This window comes from Mytilus trossulus, chromosome 8 (assembly GCF_036588685.1).
Source record: "Mytilus trossulus isolate FHL-02 chromosome 8, PNRI_Mtr1.1.1.hap1, whole genome shotgun sequence".
NCBI lineage: Eukaryota > Metazoa > Mollusca > Bivalvia > Mytilida > Mytilidae > Mytilus > Mytilus trossulus.
This window is the reverse complement of record NC_086380.1, coordinates 53,209,904-53,229,053: the sequence shown is the minus strand read 5'-3', so window position 1 is coordinate 53,229,053 and position 19,150 is coordinate 53,209,904. Positions and strand designations below refer to the sequence as shown.

General features: G+C 32.0%; 1 protein-coding gene across 3 annotated transcripts in view; it reads right to left on the bottom strand.

The window, feature by feature from the left end:
- Nucleotides 1–19,150, bottom strand: part of LOC134681133 (VWFA and cache domain-containing protein 1-like) — a 19,331-nt gene extending 181 nt beyond the window's left edge. Inside the window, exons 1-14 of one of the 3 annotated variants that reach the window (XM_063540584.1) lie at nucleotides 17,457–17,550; nucleotides 13,759–13,935; nucleotides 10,525–10,587; nucleotides 9,746–9,910; nucleotides 7,911–8,119; nucleotides 7,240–7,405; nucleotides 6,134–6,368; nucleotides 5,581–5,706; nucleotides 4,385–4,449; nucleotides 3,594–3,738; nucleotides 2,479–2,755; nucleotides 1,451–1,562; nucleotides 573–753; nucleotides 81–92 (exon numbers count right to left, since the gene is read on the bottom strand). In XM_063540584.1, the coding sequence (XP_063396654.1) occupies nucleotides 592–753; nucleotides 1,451–1,562; nucleotides 2,479–2,755; nucleotides 3,594–3,738; nucleotides 4,385–4,449; nucleotides 5,581–5,706; nucleotides 6,134–6,368; nucleotides 7,240–7,405; nucleotides 7,911–8,119; nucleotides 9,746–9,910; nucleotides 10,525–10,587; nucleotides 13,759–13,893 (1,860 nt within the window). In that variant the 5' untranslated portion in view covers nucleotides 13,894–13,935; nucleotides 17,457–17,550 and the 3' untranslated portion in view covers nucleotides 81–92; nucleotides 573–591. Of the gene's footprint in view, nucleotides 1–80; nucleotides 93–572; nucleotides 754–1,450; nucleotides 1,563–2,478; nucleotides 2,756–3,593; nucleotides 3,739–4,384; nucleotides 4,450–5,580; nucleotides 5,707–6,133; nucleotides 6,369–7,239; nucleotides 7,406–7,910; nucleotides 8,120–9,745; nucleotides 9,911–10,524; nucleotides 10,588–13,758; nucleotides 13,936–17,456; nucleotides 17,551–19,092 lie in introns of those variants that run through there. The other 2 variants (XM_063540583.1, XM_063540582.1) reach the window with 2 other exon arrangements.

Sequence of the window (19,150 nt, the reverse complement as noted above, 5' to 3'; positions counted from 1 at the left end):
TTTTGAAAATTTCACCTTAATATTAAAATTCGCTTTTGTTATATGTTTTGTTTTTATAAGGAGACTGAGAATTTTGTTTACACTACTTCGATCTAAAAAAAGTAGAATATATTCATTATATTGACATAGGGAGTTTCTTGTTGCATCGCAGACCCATTGGTGACAATCGGCTGTTGTCTGCGCCATGGTCGAGTTGTTGTCTCTTTGACACATTCCTCATTTCCATTCTGAATTTTATAGAAAGGTAACGAGTCTTGTAATTATTCAAATAGATACGTTGTGTAAACTAAACTTTTCTAAAAATATCACTTTAAAATTAGTGTACGCATATGTTACATATTTTGTTTTGAAAAAAAATTGATAAGATGCGGTATGATAAACAATAAGACAATTTGTCATCAGAAATCAAACGACAAGAAGTAAGCAATTATAGGTCAACGAACGACCTTTAACAATGAGCACATCATATAACGTAAAGCAAACTATGGAACGACCCGAAATGGGAAAAGTAATTTTAAACGAGAACTGATTACGGCTTGATTTTTGTACAAATTAAAACAAACTTTACATACCTGATGTTACTCGTCTTGACTAGAATTTGCAATCAGAAAAGGAGTCCTTCAAAAGGCTTCTGTTGTGGTACATAAATACATTTGGTAAATCTGCATCGCTGAGCTGGAATTGACTTTCGTCTATTTCGGAATACGACTCGTCCACAAGAACAACACACAAGGAAAGATTACTCTGAGGTATCTAAAGATGAGACAAGAAAGTTATATTGTATATGAATGAATACAGGAGTATCTATGGAAAACCATCAAATGGCAAAACCAAAGGCTCAAACACACAATACGAATGGAAAACAACTATTATATTCCTAACATTGGCCAGCAATAGTCTTCATGTTCTTTTATGAAAAAAATATTATGTTTACGAAAGGTTTATATACATTAAAGTTTCCTGTTCTTAGCTTCGATTGTCAAATGCGTCTAACAGGTTGACCGAACGCTATGTAGTTAGAACATTTTCCAAAGTTTTGGGAGAGATGGGCGTTTACAATATTTTTAAATTCTATACATTTGATTGTCTACATCAAAGGGCCGTAAGTTCAGAGTTTTTTGTCTGTCATATGTGTTTTTCGTTTATCATTGTTTTCGTTTGAATTGTTCCATACTTTAGCATGCCGGACCTTTAATGCTGATCAAACATTGTTGATTTTTCTCATTATAAAGTTGCTTAAATAAGAACATGGTGGATAGTTCTTGTATCTGCATTCGTTCCAAATATCCGTATCTGATAATTGTGTTTGATAAGCGATCATATATAAAGCTTCCATTTCCTATAACTGTAACATATCAAAGAATGAAGATCGAACATTATCTGATTTAAATGAATGACTTTTGAATTATAAAATGTATAAAAACGGCTAAAATGACGTATAAATACTTACCGAACCCCAATAGAAATATGCTGTAAGACTAACATCTCTGCTTCCATCATTCACAAGTTTACCACGTGGTTTCGTAAAAAACTTCGTCAATGTTTTCTTTCCCATACCACCACTAACACAAAAATTGAAAACAACACTATTTTAATGCAATACTTAATAAAAGAGGGACGAAAGATACCAAAGGGACAGTTAAACTCATAAATCGAAAAGATGAAAAAAAAACAAAAAACCCCGCCATGGCTAAAAATGAAAAAGACAAAAAAACAACAATAATACACATGACACAACATAGTAAACTAAAGAATTTAAGAAACACGAACCCCGCAATAAGTTCATCAAGAACAACTAAAACAGAACATTTGAAAACCTGGAAATTAGAAGAACCGCAACATTTTCTATGTTCAGTGGACTGTGAAATTGAAGTAAAATCTCTCATTTGACATCAACCAAAAGATCATATCAAAGGGAACATGTTCTAAATTGACTGAACTTCAACAAAAACTACATGGACGAAAAACTTTAACGCAACCACTATCACTATCATTTTTCTATGCATTTTAAAATAAAAATAATATGATTTTTAAACAATATGTTTTTAGACAAGAATGTGCCAATTGTTCATGGATGCCCCACTCACACTATCATTTGTGGACCATAAAAGTTGTTTAAAAAAACTCTTATTTTGCTTTAACATTAGGGAAATTATATTATAAGGAACAAGTGTAATAAGTTTCAAGTTGATTGGACGTAAAATACATCAAAACCTGCATTTGACCAAAAACGCTAACATATGTGGACTGACAGACGAACAAACGGACGCACAGACCGAACACCACAATGTCCTTTGAAGGGGCAGAATAAATAAAATCGTTCTGGATTATCAAAATTTTGAATCTTTGAGGAAAATCTGCTTCATCGTTTTTGAATTCATTAAATTACTCTTTTAATAAATGGTCAAGATCATGGACAGAAACTTTAACAATTCCCCTACGACATAACGTGCAGTACTTGTTTTAATACGAAATTACCTTTTCATAGACTCAATAACAGATTGAGCGTCTACTTCTCTTTCCAATACACCAATATCAACTAACACAGGGTCTTCGGTTGATTTTACAAAAGCTGCATTTGGCAACAATGGATGCATCAAAACTCTCCCAAGTCCATCTATCATAAAGGCATATGAATATTCATCTTCTGAAAAGTACTCCACTTCAGTTAAAAGTTCACTTATTTTCACATCTGTACACATGACTCCATGAAAGCTAATGACGTTAACAGGACGGCATAATGATGTTATCAAACCTACAAAATATGTAATTTATATGTACAGCGGTGAAGTACTACGTATAACTTTAATCCACCAAGATCAAATAATTCCTTCTTAATTATTTCATTTCAGATACATTAATGTAAGGAATGAATTGAGTAGTACTTGTTATTTACAGGAAAATCTACAAAACATAATGAATGTGCGTTAACAAGTTAGCAGTGGTGATATTGCATAAACACATATGCAATGAAAGCATATATTCGCTGTTTGGAAGAAATTACCAGTATGTAACAATTTATCTGAAATTGAAGGAAGAAATTGAGTAGTACTTATCTTTCACACGAAAATCTACAAATCAGAATGAGTGCACGTTAACACATGCAATGAAAGCATAATTGAGCAGTACTTATCATTCACAGGAAAATCTACAAATCAGAATTAGTACACGTTAACAAGTTAGCAGTGGTGATATTACATAAACACACATGCAATGAAAGCATACATTCGCTGTTTTGAAAGAAATTACCAGTATGTAAAAATTCCAAAGGGAATTGTAGATTCATATACTTACATCTACATGAAAATACTGGCTGTTGGAAGGGTGATAGACTGTGGTACTAACTATTCATCGGCAGAGGTATCAACCAACATGGCTGTATCAATGCACTTAATAATAGAATGTGACTCTGACTAAAAGTTCATCAGAGGAGGTACCGATTCGCTGGTACAAATAACATCGCTGATTTGACTTCCAATTGATGAGAATTTCGACAACTAATATGAAAAAGTCAGTATCATTGACAAAGTGTCAATCTATTGAATCGGTGAAAAAAATGATGGAAATATACACAATATTGCAATAATTCTTACCAACTTCTGAGAACCGATCGACATAGGGAACAGTGAAAGTAGATTGTTCCGACTGACTACCTGTTGGCAGATGTATATAAAATGTGGCTAATTTAGTTGAAAGCAGTTTCTGGTTATTCTGGTTAAAATCTTCAAAATGACCAACCTGAAAGAATTGTTTACATCATTTTTAAATAACAACAAGCAAACTGCATTACTTAATCGTGTCCAGTTTCTTATTTATATACCAAACAACCAAAAAACAAATTTACATTCGAAAGATAAAAATAATATCTTGGTTCCCATTATGGTACAGAATTATTATAATGTAGTGGGGTTAATTCAATATCTTTTACAAACTACATTATAATACTTACATTGGTTGCATATACTAAGATACACATTTAATTCAATATTTGAAAATCAATTAACTATAACTAGCGAGAGTATGTAATTAAATAATAGACGGTCACTAAACGGGGTTTCACTAGCCACTAAATCAGGATCAACCCTCCATTTGTTCTTCTAAAAATGGCTTGTACCAAGTCCGGAATGAAGTAGTTGTTATCTAAAAGTTCGATTTTATGAATGTTGCATTGTAGTTTGTGTTTTGTTGCACTTCTGTGTTCTGTTATTTCGCAGTTTCCTCTTATAGTTGATGTGCTTCCCTCGGTTGTAGTTTATAACCCGGGTTTGTTTTCTCCCAATCGATTTATTACTTTTAAACAGTCGTATACTACTGTTGCCTTTTTTCATGATTGTCTGCATTTACTGCTGAAATGATCATATGAACGAAATATTCCGATACTCACTGGCTTAGGTCCAATTGCAAGAACTTGATTAGCAATTCCTGTTAATTGTTGTTGTGCATCTAGATCTGTTAGATATAGAATATGAAATTAACATATCATCACATGAACAAAACAATGGAGACACATGTGGAACAGGATTTGCTTATCCTTCCAGACCACCCGATATCATCCCTAGTTTATGGTGTGGTTCGTGTTTCGTAATCTTTAGTTTTTTGTGATGTGTTTTGTGTAACATTATTTGTTTGTTTGTTGTTTTTTTTTGCCATGGCGTTGTTACTTTATTTTGGATTTATAACTATGAATGTCCCTCTGGTATCTTTCGCATTGTGTTAAATCTTAATAATTATAAAAAAACAAATAACTATCCCAACAGACAAAACAAAAATCGACATACAGACAATGCACATAAGCAAAATTTATAAATAGATATGACTCTTTAGGTGTACATCTCTGAATGTGTACCTATATTGTCAGATGTTATTATATACAAAATGAATGTACTTTTAGAATGCGCGTTAGACACCAATGCCTTGTTTTTTTTAAATTATTTGTTGAAAATTAATACAATAATTATAATTAGATACGACTCTTGAGGTGTACATCTTTGAAGGTGTACCTAGATTGTCAGAAGTTGTTATAAAATACAGATAATGCATTTGTGTAAACATTGTATAGGGACATTGTTTAGCAAATCAAATCGTACAAATTACAGAATTACAAAGCAAAAAAACACGTATTAGTAATTGATATTTCAAAATTGAATGTATCTGTGAAGTATATGCATAATAAAACGTACATGAATTAATAACAATTGATCTAAACTGAAATACACAAAGTCAATTTTCCGGCCTTTGACTTCTTTTCCTGGACGAGAACAGTCTGTAATTCTTTGTCCCATTTAAGCCAATAGCTGTTGCTGTTTCTCAGCCTCATCTTAGTGCAGCCAATCAGAATCTATCATGTGATGAGTAATTTATTCATGTATGTCGACTGAAACTAATAGCTCCGCATCGTGATGCGAGACAAAACAGTTCATCGCATACAATAATACAGCGGCATTTTACTTCACTTGCGATCATGAACTATTTCAATTTTTATCTCGTATATCTTAACTGGGAACATATTTCTTAAGTACAAATTATGAGACAATTTAACCAAAACTGTGGAGGAGGGAAAAATTATAAAACATAAATAACCTTGTCCTATCAGATATGTGAAGATTGCTATTTTGTTCTGCAATTTGGCATTCTCTTCACTTATTACTTGAACAGGATTTCCTCCCAATGTTGATTTTCCATCAGTTATGAATAAAATCACTTTCACTGAAATAAAATCATAATGTCCAAAAATGTATATTACTTTCAAAGTTCACAATTGAGACTCAGATCAGTACTTTGTGTATTATGTGTATAAAATGCTTATATTTACGATTGTGTATTTTGTGTATTTTGATCTCTAAAATACTTAAATTTACGAACAGGTATTAAGATAAAACATCAAGACTTACACAACCAAGAAGAAACGTAATCGTTTAGTATATAATTACACGGTATGGACAATATTTAAATCTGTGTGAGAGAGATTGAACGAAAAGAAATTAAAATTAAGACGATTTTTGCTATAGAATAAAAATAATAAAGCCTAAATTACATATACTACTTTAAAACTTAACAGAATCAAGAAATTTATCCGAATAGTTCAATTTATTAGATTAATAAATTTATTAGAGGCAAGGATTTATTAACATACCTCGGTTGTCGTTGTCTAAAGTGTTGTTTGAAGAATGGAAGTAATTGAAAGCCGCTAACAGGGCCTTTTCATAGTTTGAATCTCCTGTAGTACCAGTGTTCAATGTGAAGATATACTGCTTCAATTCATCTGTATTTTCCTTCGTTGCAAAAGCTAACTCGTTTCCATAACATGAATGACTGGTTGACGGCACCGATGGTGTTTTTGCCTCCTTATCAAATGAAACCAGTCCAACCTGTTTAATATTTTAGTAATTTTGTGTATTAATTGATGACACAAATCACAACACAAACACAAGAGTCAAATAAACTAAAAATAAATAGCTATTTAGGTTTTTCATCTAATTATTATGAAGAGATAGCACTGGCATATTGAAAAGAACCAATCATACAAAATTATTTACAACTTTACAAGTTATATGGTTGTTTTTTTCAATAAAAGAAAGGTCCGCCAAAACAATAATTTGGTATTGGTCACTGGGGAAATAGAGACATGTTTGATAATTACATTTTCTGTTCAACCCTCTGATAATGTGGAAATCCTCTTTTTGATTAATTTAGAGGACAATAGTATTAATACAATAACTCGATTAGTCCTCTTTTTATTTTTTTTTTTGTGCCAATCTCGACGTGCATATTACATAATTTAATATATCAGGTACTGTGAAATAATTTCCCGAAACAAACCTCCAGTCGAAAGGGAAGAACATAACAATTGAAATTGTGTACTTTGCTATGAGTACTTTTGTTAGAGTGCCAACTGCACGGCAGTGAACAAAATGAAACGGACTATGAAATGGACTACGGTTAGAAGTAGCTATGTATTTATGCATCTCGTCATGCAGAACAGTTATTTTAGAACAGTACTAATACATTTACGTCTGCTACACTTTGAACTAATTCAAATTTAAGCAGAGCACTTAACGCTTGACCCAATATATATGATCAAATATCGTTACAGACAAATAACGACTAAGTAAAAGAAAACAATAGAAAAAACATAAACGTGCAAACAACAGCTACGACATGGTCATAAGTTGTTGATTCATAAAATACCTAATGCTATAGACGCATTAGTTTCACACCCATGTACATATGTATACTTACTCTGTCGTTCGGTTTAAGCGTTTGGATGACATTATTTGCTGCCTCTTTAACAATGACCATTTTTGTTTTGGCTGTAATACCAGATGGTTGTTTCATGGAGGAACTCGTGTCGATAACGAGGACAACATCCTTGTCTGTGGGAGAAGCTGCTGAGGCATAGGACGACCTGTCATGATGGAATAGTAAATAATACCATTAAAACTCTTCCATATGTATGACACATAGTAGTGGTTTGAGTAAATCCATGTCATTTTGTAATTGATTCATTGCCATCATATTACATCTCTTCTTTTATATATAAAATATAAACATGTCATAAGTGGATCCTGATATATCACACGTCTTTTGATTTATTCTAAAAAAAATTGCTAGCAGTTCTATAAAGCTTTCCTTCTTTATGTTTCGTGTGATTTTACCTTGTCTATAGTACCTGTAGTGGTCTGGATCCTTTTAGTCCAGTCAATATATTAATTGACCTCAAAGAAATTGCAACGCAAACTATTTTTGGAGTTTTACAGTTTCCTCGGATTTTGGGTTTTTATACCTTGATTTGAACATTAGTAAACTACGTATTTTTTGCTGTTACTACTCATAGTAAAATCATAAAATGATATATAATTTGTAATTTAGAGATACTTAATTACAGATTTAACAATTATATTCAAACTTACGTGTATCTGGGATCAAAGTTTTTACAATTTTCCCAATTAGTTGCAGGATAAATAACAGATACTCCTTCTGTTGTACTGTAATGCTGCCATAAAACGTTCTTGTTTAAGTCGTAATTGTTTTTCATGGTTACACTGATTTGATCTGTCGGATATTTTAAGTTGTCCATTACAATAGGTGAAGCCGTTACACACGCTGTACTGACATCTACCTAAAATGTCAATCGGTAAACATCGGGTGATTCCGCCTCTCTCCATCTTTAAGATGAAGGTACGGAATCGGCCGAGTTGCGAAGAATGACTGTGTCGCTCACCTTGGTTAATGTGCATATTAAACAAAGAACACAGATGGATTCATGACAAAAATGTGCATATTAAACAAAGGACACAGATGGATTCATGACAAAATTGTGTTATTGTGTTGGTGATGTGTTTGTAGATCTTACTTTACTAAACAATCTTGCTGCTTACAATTAATTAAAACTATCGATATTAGAATTGGCCCAGAATGTGACAATGGAAAATATTTTGTAAAAATTTACAAAAATTTACAATATAATATAATAAATATAATAAAAGGCAAGAACTCCTTAATGGGGTCAATTGACCACTTTTGTCATGTTGATTTAATTTTAGCTCTTACTTTGCTGTCCAGTGTTGCTGTGTTCAGTTTATCACTTTATATTATAAAATTCAAGATAGTAACCAAAAGCTGCAAAATGTTCTTATAACTACCAATTCAGGGGTAGCAACCACACAACAAGTGCCCGTCGGTCTGAAAATTTCAGGGAACATGGATCTTATCCTATTGAACAATTTTATCACAGCAGATTTGTTCCAAATACTTTGGTTTCAAAGATAAGAGCCAAAAACTGCATTTTACCCTATATACTATTTTAAGCAATGTCGGCCGTCTTGGTTCGCCGGCGGGGTTATCGGACACATTTTTTAACTAGATACCCTAATGATGATTGTGGACTAAAAATATGTGTATGGATGCTTGCTTCTGACATTATCAGCATTGATATTTGATTTGTAACTTGTAGACAATTCTTTAAATTTTGAAAGTCACCTTCATTTTAATCAGTCTATTTGCAGTATAAAGCCGTGTATGCAGTGTTTTGACTGCCAAAACTTTTGAAATTTTAAAAGATTGTATCTCAAAAAGAAACTTTTTACAGAAAATGCCTGTACCAAGTGAGGAAAATGACAGTTGTTATCCATTTGTTTGATGTGTTTGAGCTTTTTATTTTGCCATTTTATTAGGGACTTTCCGTTTTGAATTTTCTCCGGAGTTTAGTATTTTTGTAAAAAAAAAATTTGAATAAAAAAAATTGAACAAAATAGATTTTATTTTTGACAGATGTTTTTATAGATTTTAGGCAAAAAAGTGAAAGTATCAAACACAATACTTAAATAATATAACAATGGTGAGAAAACATTCCTGTAATTCAGTGGTTGATGTTTGTTTATGTGTTACATATTTGTTTTTCGTTCATTTTTTTTACATAAACAAGGCCGTTAGTTTTCTCGTTTGAATTGTTTTACATTGTCATATCGGAACCTTTTATAGCTGACTATGCGGTATGGGCTTTGTTCGTTGTTGAAGGCCGAACGGTGATCTTTAGTTGTTAATGTCTGTGTCATTTTGGTCTTTTGTGGATAGTTGTCTCATTGGCAATCATACCACATCTTCTTTTTTATGTTTCAGAATGTTTCTCATTGTTTTAACTTTTTCGTGCTGTGTGAACACTTGGAGAGAGAAAGATTTGTTGAGAAGAAGTCTTTGTTTGTTAATTTGCTTTGCCAGTTTTACTTTAAATCATTCATATGTTTACCTTTGTTTGGAACTTTGGAATGTAAGTAAGCTGGTCGTCTGGTATATCACAACATCTTGGAAGACTAGAACTATCAGTATCCGTATTAACGCTCACTATCTTATCTTTTACATTGGTCAATACTCTGTTCAATTGTGTTAACGATACATCGAGACTAGACTGAATCTGTGATGAAATATAGTGTTACATAATAGATGTCATTGTCAAGGTAGATTGATTGATTACATGTATCACCACTACCCGTGTATTGACAATATCGCTAAGATTTATACGAAGTAAGTTCATGTGAATGTCCGTATGGAAATAGTTCATCCTTGGATTGAAAGATAACAAAATATCCCATTTCCAAATTGAAACTCAGAAATATCAATATCAAACTTCGGAGTATAACATGAATTGTGTATAAAACATAGTATCCATACCAGTCTGTCTTATTATGTGTAAATACCGTGGTGCATTGGAGAAATATAAATATCAAGGACAATGATATATAGCTATAGACCAACACACGGTATTCAACAATGAACAAAAGGTAGTGACTACCGTATTGTAATATATAAGGACATCATAATAATGTGTCGTTTATATAGATTTTATGTGTAATGTAAGCATCGCTGCAATCTTAACTTAAATAAGGTATTGTTTGTAAATGCAATGATGTATGCAATTTTGGAAGTACGTGCGGTATGCTGGTCAATTACATTGTTAGCAATACCATCTGCACGATCGATAATTCATCAAGCTCTTGAAACCGTTTTTAACTCTTAGAGTCTTCTTACCCGCTGTAACAACTGGTTTCCGGTGTCTGATTTTGTTTCATATGGAAAACTGTTAAATTGCTCCTGAAATGAAAAGAATGATTATTTTATCAAGTTTGCATTATACAACGTTTTGTTTTCGCCAATAAGAAACCGTTATTGTGTGAAAGGAGTAACGTCTTGCCTATTTCACAATTCAAATAACTGTTCCTGACTTTTTATAACCCCTTGTGATTTTTGTGTAATTTAATGGAAACTCATCTTCCAAATGTCCATCCTTTTTTAAAAACTACGATGAGGCAAATATTAAGTTTAAACATTTCTCTAATCATGATTTAGCCTGCAGTTACGATGGTCAATTACAGTTGAAAATGTGTTGGCCTAATCAGTTCATTATAAGATCATCAATATACGAAGCAAATCATGATAAAGGACTGTATAATATATGTGTGTGGTATGAATGTCGATTGCGAAATAATGTAAATGTAAGCTACTTTGAATTAGTTCACATTACGACCTTGTATAATGAGAAATTCCTACACCGGGTATAAGCTATAAAGGGTCATCAAAGGACAAACTGTAAAACAACGAAAATACCAACAGAAGAAAGATAAGTAAAAACTAATATATGACACAAGACAATTACAACAGCTGAATTAGCAAGTCTTTACTGTAAAGTCCATTGTGTTTTACTATATCTAAATTGCAGTCAATAATCATTCCCTATTTGAATTATCTAACATATTTCATTAAAAACTTTACATTTTGAATTTTGAAATGTTTTAATTGTTTGAAAGGAGAAATAAACCATGTGTCTTCCCTTACCTGTAAATAGGTAACACCAATAACCTATTTGACCTCTCAAAGATCATGTTTTTGACCTTATCGGTAAATGTTTTATACCAATACTATATATGAGCTTTTTTAGACCGTGCATATGTGTCTTCCCTTACCTGTAAAAAGTTTACACAAATCCCCTCTTTGGTCTTACTCAGACTCTACGTTATCCCTTACCTGTAAATAGTTTACATCAATATCCATTTTTTACCTTTCTAAGAGAACGGGTAAATAATTTTCACCAATACCCTTGTTGAACTTTCTAAGAGAACCGGTAAATAGTTTACACCAATATCCTTTTGTACCTTTCAAAGACAACGCGTCTTTACCTGTTAATAGTTTACACCAATACCCCTTTTTACCTTTCTAAGAGAACGGGTAAATAGTTCACACCAATATCCCTTTTTACCTTTTTAAGACAACGCGTCGTTACCTGTAAATAGTTTACACCAATATCCCTTTTTACCTTTCTAAAAGAACAGGTAAATAGTTTACACCAATATCCTTTTTAACCTTTCTAAGAGAACGGGTAAATAGTTTACACCAATATCCTTTTTAACCTTTCTAAGAGAACGGGTAAATAGTTTACATCAATATCCCTTTTTACCTTTCTAAATGAACAGGTAAATAGTTTACACCAATATCCTTTTCTACCTTTCTAAGAGAACGGGTAAATAGTTTACATCAATATCCTTTTCTACCTTTCTAAGAGAACGGGTAAATAGTTTACACCAATATCCTTTTTAACCTTTCTAAGAGAACGGGTAAATAGTTTACATCAATATCCTTTTCTACCTTTCTAAGAGAACGGGTAAATAGTTTACACCAATATCCTTTTTAACCTTTCTAAGAGAACGGGTAAATAGTTTACACCAATATCCTTTTCTACCTTTCTAAGAGAACGGGTAAATAGTTTACACCAATATCCTTTTTAACCTTTCTAAGAGAACGGGTAAATAGTTTACACCAATATCCTTTTTAACCTTTCTAAGAGAACGGGTAAATAGTTTACACCAATATCGTTTTCTACCTTTCTAAGAGAACGGGTAAATAGTTTACACCAATATCCTTTTTAACCTTTCTAAGAGAACGGGTAAATAGTTTACACCAATATTCTTTTTTCCTTTCTAGGACAACATTGTTTCTAACTACAGTGAGATTTAGCAATGTCTTTTTGGCGTTGTAAGTCAATAATTCACCATCAATCTTTCTAAGCATAATATGTCGTTGCTAGTGCCCCTTTAAAATAACAATTAAATTTTGTGTTTTTTATTTGAAATCTTCAATGTTTTACTCATACCAAGCTAAAAATATGCAGTATTTACATCAAAGCAAGTTAAAACAACAATCATGATTTTCTGATAATTCAACTGGAATTCCATTCAAAAATAGGTGTGAAAGTGTACTGGGCATACATGTCTAGGATGTGATTTCTGATGTTGTTTACACCAATATCCTTTTCTACCTTTCTAAGAGAACGGGTAAATAATTTACACCAATCCCATTTGTTTACCTTTCTAGGAAAACGGGTAAATAGTTTACACCAATATCCCTTTTTACCTTTCTAAGACAACGCGTCTTTACCTGTATATATTTTACACCAATCACCTTTTTAACCTTTCTAGGAGAACGGGTAAATAGTTTACATCAATATCCTTTTTTACCTTTCTAAGACAACGCGTCTTTACTTGTTAATAGTTTATATCAATCTCCCTTTTTACCTTTCTAACAGGACGGGTAAATAGTTTACACCAATATTCCTTTTTTACCTTTCTAAGACCACGCGTCTTTTCTTGTAAATAGTTTACACCGATTCTCTTTTTTGTACCTTTCTAGGAGAGCGGGTAAATAGTTTACACCCATATCCCTTTTTACCTTTCTAAGACCACGCGTCTTTACTTGTAAATAGTTTACACCAATCCCCTCTTTGACCTTTATTAGGGAGCGGGTAAATAGTTTACACCAATATCCCGTTTACCTTTCTAAGACAACGCGTCTTTACTTGTAAATAGTTTACACCGATCCCTTTTTTTCACCTTTCTAGGAGAGCGGGTAAATAGTTTACAGCAATATCTCTTTTTACATTTCTAAGACCACGCGTCTTTACTTGTAAATAGTTTACACCAATCCCCTCTTTGACCTTTCTTAGAGAGCGGGTAAATAGTTTACACCAATATCCCTTTTACCTTTCTAAGACAACGCATCTTTACTTGTAAATAGTTTACACCAATCCCCTCTTTGACCTTTCTTAGAGAGCGGATAAATAGTTTACACCAATATCCTTTTTTACCTTTCCGAGACAACGCGTCTTTACTTGTAAATAGTTTACACCGATTCCCCTTTTTTACCTTTCTAGGAGAACGGATAAATAGTTTACACCAATATCCCTTTTTACCTTTTTAAGACAACGCGTCTTACCTGTAAATAGTTTACACCAATCCCCTCTTTGACTTTTCTCAGTTCAGCTGCTAATAAAGCGCCATCTATACTGTCAACTGCAGTTACAGTGGAACATGTAAATAATCCAATCAGAAACGTCAATATCAGAAACATATCCACTGTTAATTTAACGCAACTTAAGGCTAAAACTGTTTCCTACAAAAGAAAAGGACAATAATTGGGATTTTCTACTTTGCTTTGTACTTTTCGTATAATCTGATTTATTTATTGTCTGTTTCGAAACAAGCTTATATATGTTATAAATTTTGACAGTATACATTAAATAAGGATTAGGTGATGTAGAAAAGCATACGGCCTTTTGTCGATTTAAAAAAATATATACCTTATTGTCTGACAAAGTAGGCTCCGATATGACAAATATGAAATAATTTCAAAGGAAAATTAAAAACCAATTCCTCGAGAACAATTGAAGGTCTTTTCATCTCGATAATAAGAATGATATTTAAAAAACGATGTCAAAAATGTCACTCCGTGTTGATGAAATGTGGTAAATCAAACTGATATATAAAAAAAGATGAATAGGTTTATGCAGAAGACTTAATTGTTTTATAATGAACCAGAAAGAATTTTTAGCAAAGTTTAAAATCTAGAATGTCAAATTGACCTTTGACCTTGACCTCAATTTTGAGGTAAAAGGTCAGTGATCTGAAATCAAAAGACCCCAAGATTTCAAATACAAAAGTGGAGAAAACTCCTATAAGGGTTTACCAAAACTCCTCAACTTAAATAGGTTGAAGTTGCGCTTTTTGTAAACAGTTATTTGGGAAACACATCATTTCGTTTACTGTCACAGTTTCTTTGGAATAACAATAACAAGCAAAATTTCAAATTTATTACATGACCTTGACCTCAATTTCCTTCAAATGCATCCAGGGCTTTATACCTAAATACTGTAGGCCCTACGACTTATAACGTATGAAATTTTCCAACAAATCGCCTATCTTAAATTTTCAAAGGGAAACAACTCCCCATGGTCTTCTGTTCACTCAAGTCAAAACCAACCAAATCATTCTTAAGAGTAGACGAACAATTTGGTGAAAACAGTTTGCTAAAATCTTTAACGGTTGTAGAAATATAGCGATAACAAGAAAAAGGGGACACATGGAGATAACTCCTATAAGAATAAGTGTTCGGTCACACAGGGATAGTTTTTAAACCCCCATTACTGTACAACATCATTGGCCGAAAATCCATTCAAAATGTTGTAAGACAAAAAAGCATCCCAGACGCAGAAGAAGAAGACCAAGAAGAAGAAAAAATAATCAGAAGAATAATAAAAACCTTGCGACCTCATTTAAAACAGTTAACGTCAAACAAACTTGACAGACATAAACCAACGCTAAGAGGCTTTTGAATTGGAAATATCTGATTTTTTAAAGGGTTAAGATTCGAAGACAACGAGAAATTACAATTACTTGTACTGACAGTCGGACTGAGATCTTAATATCAAACTAACTCCTGACAGTCGGACTGAGAATATCTGAATATCAAACTGACTGCGGATGACAGGTTGGATATTGATGTTGAATCGATCGCTTTCATATACATACCATATGAGAAATCGTAACTTATCTTTTACCCTTTTAAAATTCAATTTCAATTCCATTTTTTTTTATTATATAGCCATGTACTTTCTTATGAAAGAAAATATCGTTGAAGCATACTTTAACGGTTTGTTTTCTAAACTTATTGTTTAACCTTCTTTAAATTATAATATTTTGGCAATGTTTCCACTGCATTACCAAGCTTTAAAACGTGTTCACAATCATTTATAAATAATTTATCAATATTGATAAATAGGGAATAAATTCCACAACGGCTTGCCATAATTTATGTCACAAAAATCATTTACCCATATACAAATGAACATGTTATGGTTTTATAGTATGCAAACAAAAAAAACATTATATATATATTGGTGATTTTTATTAATCTTAATAAAACATATTGAAGTTAAGCAACCTTTCATCGACGGGGATCTTTTATCAAACACTTTGGAATGCCTTTCTTCATTATGCAAAGGTTATAGCTCAATAAGAACAACATATGCACATAATATAAGATTCAAATAATGTATATTTGAACACATGATCCCAGGTTATTTATAAAAGGGCCAATGAGAACGCTCCCATCTCAATGATGTTATATTCATTTCAGTTTTTTATTTATATATTTTCCCTCATTATGTTTTTGAATACTTAATTTGTTCAATAACAAGAAATGTACTTTCCAATGAATTTGTTTATAGTTTATTGGTATAATAGATAAAATAAGTAGATGTTTTTTTTTCTATTCGGTACACCGTCTATTTGATGTAGCAATGAACAATTGCATTCAACGTTATTCAACAAGAAGGAATCGACGTGATGGTATACAAAAACTATTTTCAATTTTAAGACAATATTTAGCAGTCTAATGTGTACCCTTCGCCCCGTACATGCATGTTAATGTACCTATACCAAATATGTGTAAAATAAAGTTATAGGAAAGTCTAAAAATAGAATAATTGATAATTCGATCTTTGTACTTGATCTTTGCAAATGACAGTTTTGTGTTCATTCTTTCCAATTGTTTATTATTGGCTAAAGTAGATGTTGGCTTAACGACGACAATGAGAGGTAGCAAATTAACGACAAATATAACCAATTAAAATCTTGAAGGCAACGTAGATTTCATAATTTTTTTTTTATATAAATAAGGCCGTTAGTTTTTTTGTTTGAATTGTTTTACATTGATTTTTTCGGAGCCTTTTATAGCTGACTATGCGGTATAGGGTTTGCTCATTGTTGAAGGCCGTACGGTGACCTTTAGTTGTTAATGTCTGTGTCTCTTTTTGGCAGTTGTCTCATTGGCAATCATACCACATCTTCTTTTTATATACAATTTCAAACAAGTATTCAACCAGCCAAAAGTGTCTATAAAAAAGGTCTAATTTATAATTGAATAGACTCTATTTAATGTGTATAACAATAAATATATGGATATTGCATCAATGGTATAATAGAAACAAACATTTAAAAGTAGTATACAACTACTGCCGATGCTACCGACTATAAAATGTGGCAGTGATACACGTGCATTTTGAAATACATGTATGAACTATCCACTTTTTAATTTTGATCAGTAGATTTAAGTTAAATTATAAAATTTATGTAATAGTTTACAAGTTGCAAAATAAATAACAAATTATTAAAAATATTAGTATAAGTCTGGTTGTACCGCATTAGGTAGCACAATATTGGACTAATCTGTATAAAATCAAGAAACAGTCTTATAAAACACGACTGACAAACGACAACCACTAAACGACAGGTTCCTGACTAAGTACAGGTCATTACAAATGCAGCGGGTTTACCAATGGTCAAGTGATATATCTGTTTTACTCTTTTTTTAAATCACCACTTTTTTCCATATCGTATGTTTTTTAATACGTAAAATTGAGAATGGAGATGGGGAATGTGTCAAACACACAACAACCAGACCAAAGAGCAAACAACAGCCGAAGTCCACCAATTGTTATTCAATATGTTTATTGAGCAAGATATACACATACTCGGAGACTCTTTCTCACTTATCATTTTCTCAGCACCTAAATCTTGAAAGAAAATATTCACAAGAAATAAGAATTGCAGCTAAGTTTAATAAAGTTACTTTACCTCATTTGGTGAAACTGTTGTTATCCTCAGCCTTACCTGTTAAAAAGTTGTGGGTATTTACACAACATAAATGTAGTAATAGACACCACACAATTTAATACAGTAATTTAAGTAAAAGTTATTTAATAAAGTTTAATAAAGCAACAAAACAGTACACCTACGTATACATGGATGACTATGCATAGCCTAATTTGACACAGTTTTTGTTCTTGCAACCGTCTCGCGCTATTAATTTGTCTCTTTCCGCGAGTCGAGGAACCAACGTTGGGAATACCCGATCTAAATTAAGAATGTTATTATTCTGTAGTCAACCGTATAACTGTAACAGTGTATGAATGCAGTTGTATGTATTATAAATAAAAATGTTATACTCTTTTCCTTAGAAAGGCAAACTCTACGATTTAAACCAAAAAAAAAAAGTTTTTGTATCATACATTTATATAAGCACACTCATTATTCCGATATAATTGGCCAGTAAAGTTAAATTTTGTGAAAATAAGCTCAAAATATGGCTCAAGTATTTATGGCTTCCAAGTCAATATTGTTTTTATAAACGTAGTTCAATCCGTTTTATGCAACTTTTAGTTTGACCCTTAGCTAGACATTAGAAATCATCAAGCAACAGAGAAAAAAAAACTTTCATTTAAAAATCATACAAGTTAAAAATTTATGACATAGAATGAAACAGACTTAGAAAAATTGTCACTATACGATCAGTCCTCGTGTTTGTTATCTACAAAATGTATACTTGTGTTTATATTGAGTCGTATAATCATCGACAGCTTTCTCACGTCACTTCGATGGTTAATTTCATGATTTCTGGTAAAAAATCGCCTGTAATGATAATACAATGTTCCCGATTTATGTTTCTCAATTATTGGCTTTTTATTATTTTTTAGATGCTTTTGCACGTATAAGTATGATCAAGTTAAATCTGTGATCATGATTTTTCACAGCGTATGTCCCTTGACCAATGAGTATTTTTTTCACTTGCTTCAACCATTTACAAAACTAGATATATGGAATACGGTTGTCATTTTTTATAATCTTTGTCTTAAAGTGGGATATAAAAATAAGAAAATGTGAAAAAGTTGCAAATGAAAGACCAAATGATATAGAAACTAACAACTTTAGGTCAACGTACGTCCTTCAACGACAAATGTAAAACAAGTCAAACAGGAAATAAACGCCTTATTTCTTTCACAATAATAAAAGAAAATGCAAGTATAATATACAGCAACAAATAATTGCCACTGCATTACAGGCTTTTGACATTGGACAGGCATATTCAAAATGTGGCCGGTTTAAACTAGTTTGAAGGTAACACGACATACATGTATTCCTGTTATGTTTGCTGCCAGTCACCATGACTTATTCATTTGTGATTTCGTATAATATTAGAAAATATTAAAAAAATATATAAGTAAGAAGGTATGATATGAATGTCAATGAGACAAACTTTCCATCCAAGTCAATTTAAAAGAGTAGGCTAATGCCGCTACAAGGCAGCACTCGCACCCGCAAAGTGGAAAGGGATTAATATAAGTTGTAAAACTTGTTTCCCAATCCACTATAAACAAATATGTTTAAACTAAGTCAATTATGATAATAATAACAAAATGCAATGACTACTTACCTTTACGCTTTCAGTTTAAAATAAAAATATCGTGATTTTTGTAAACATTTAAATTTTT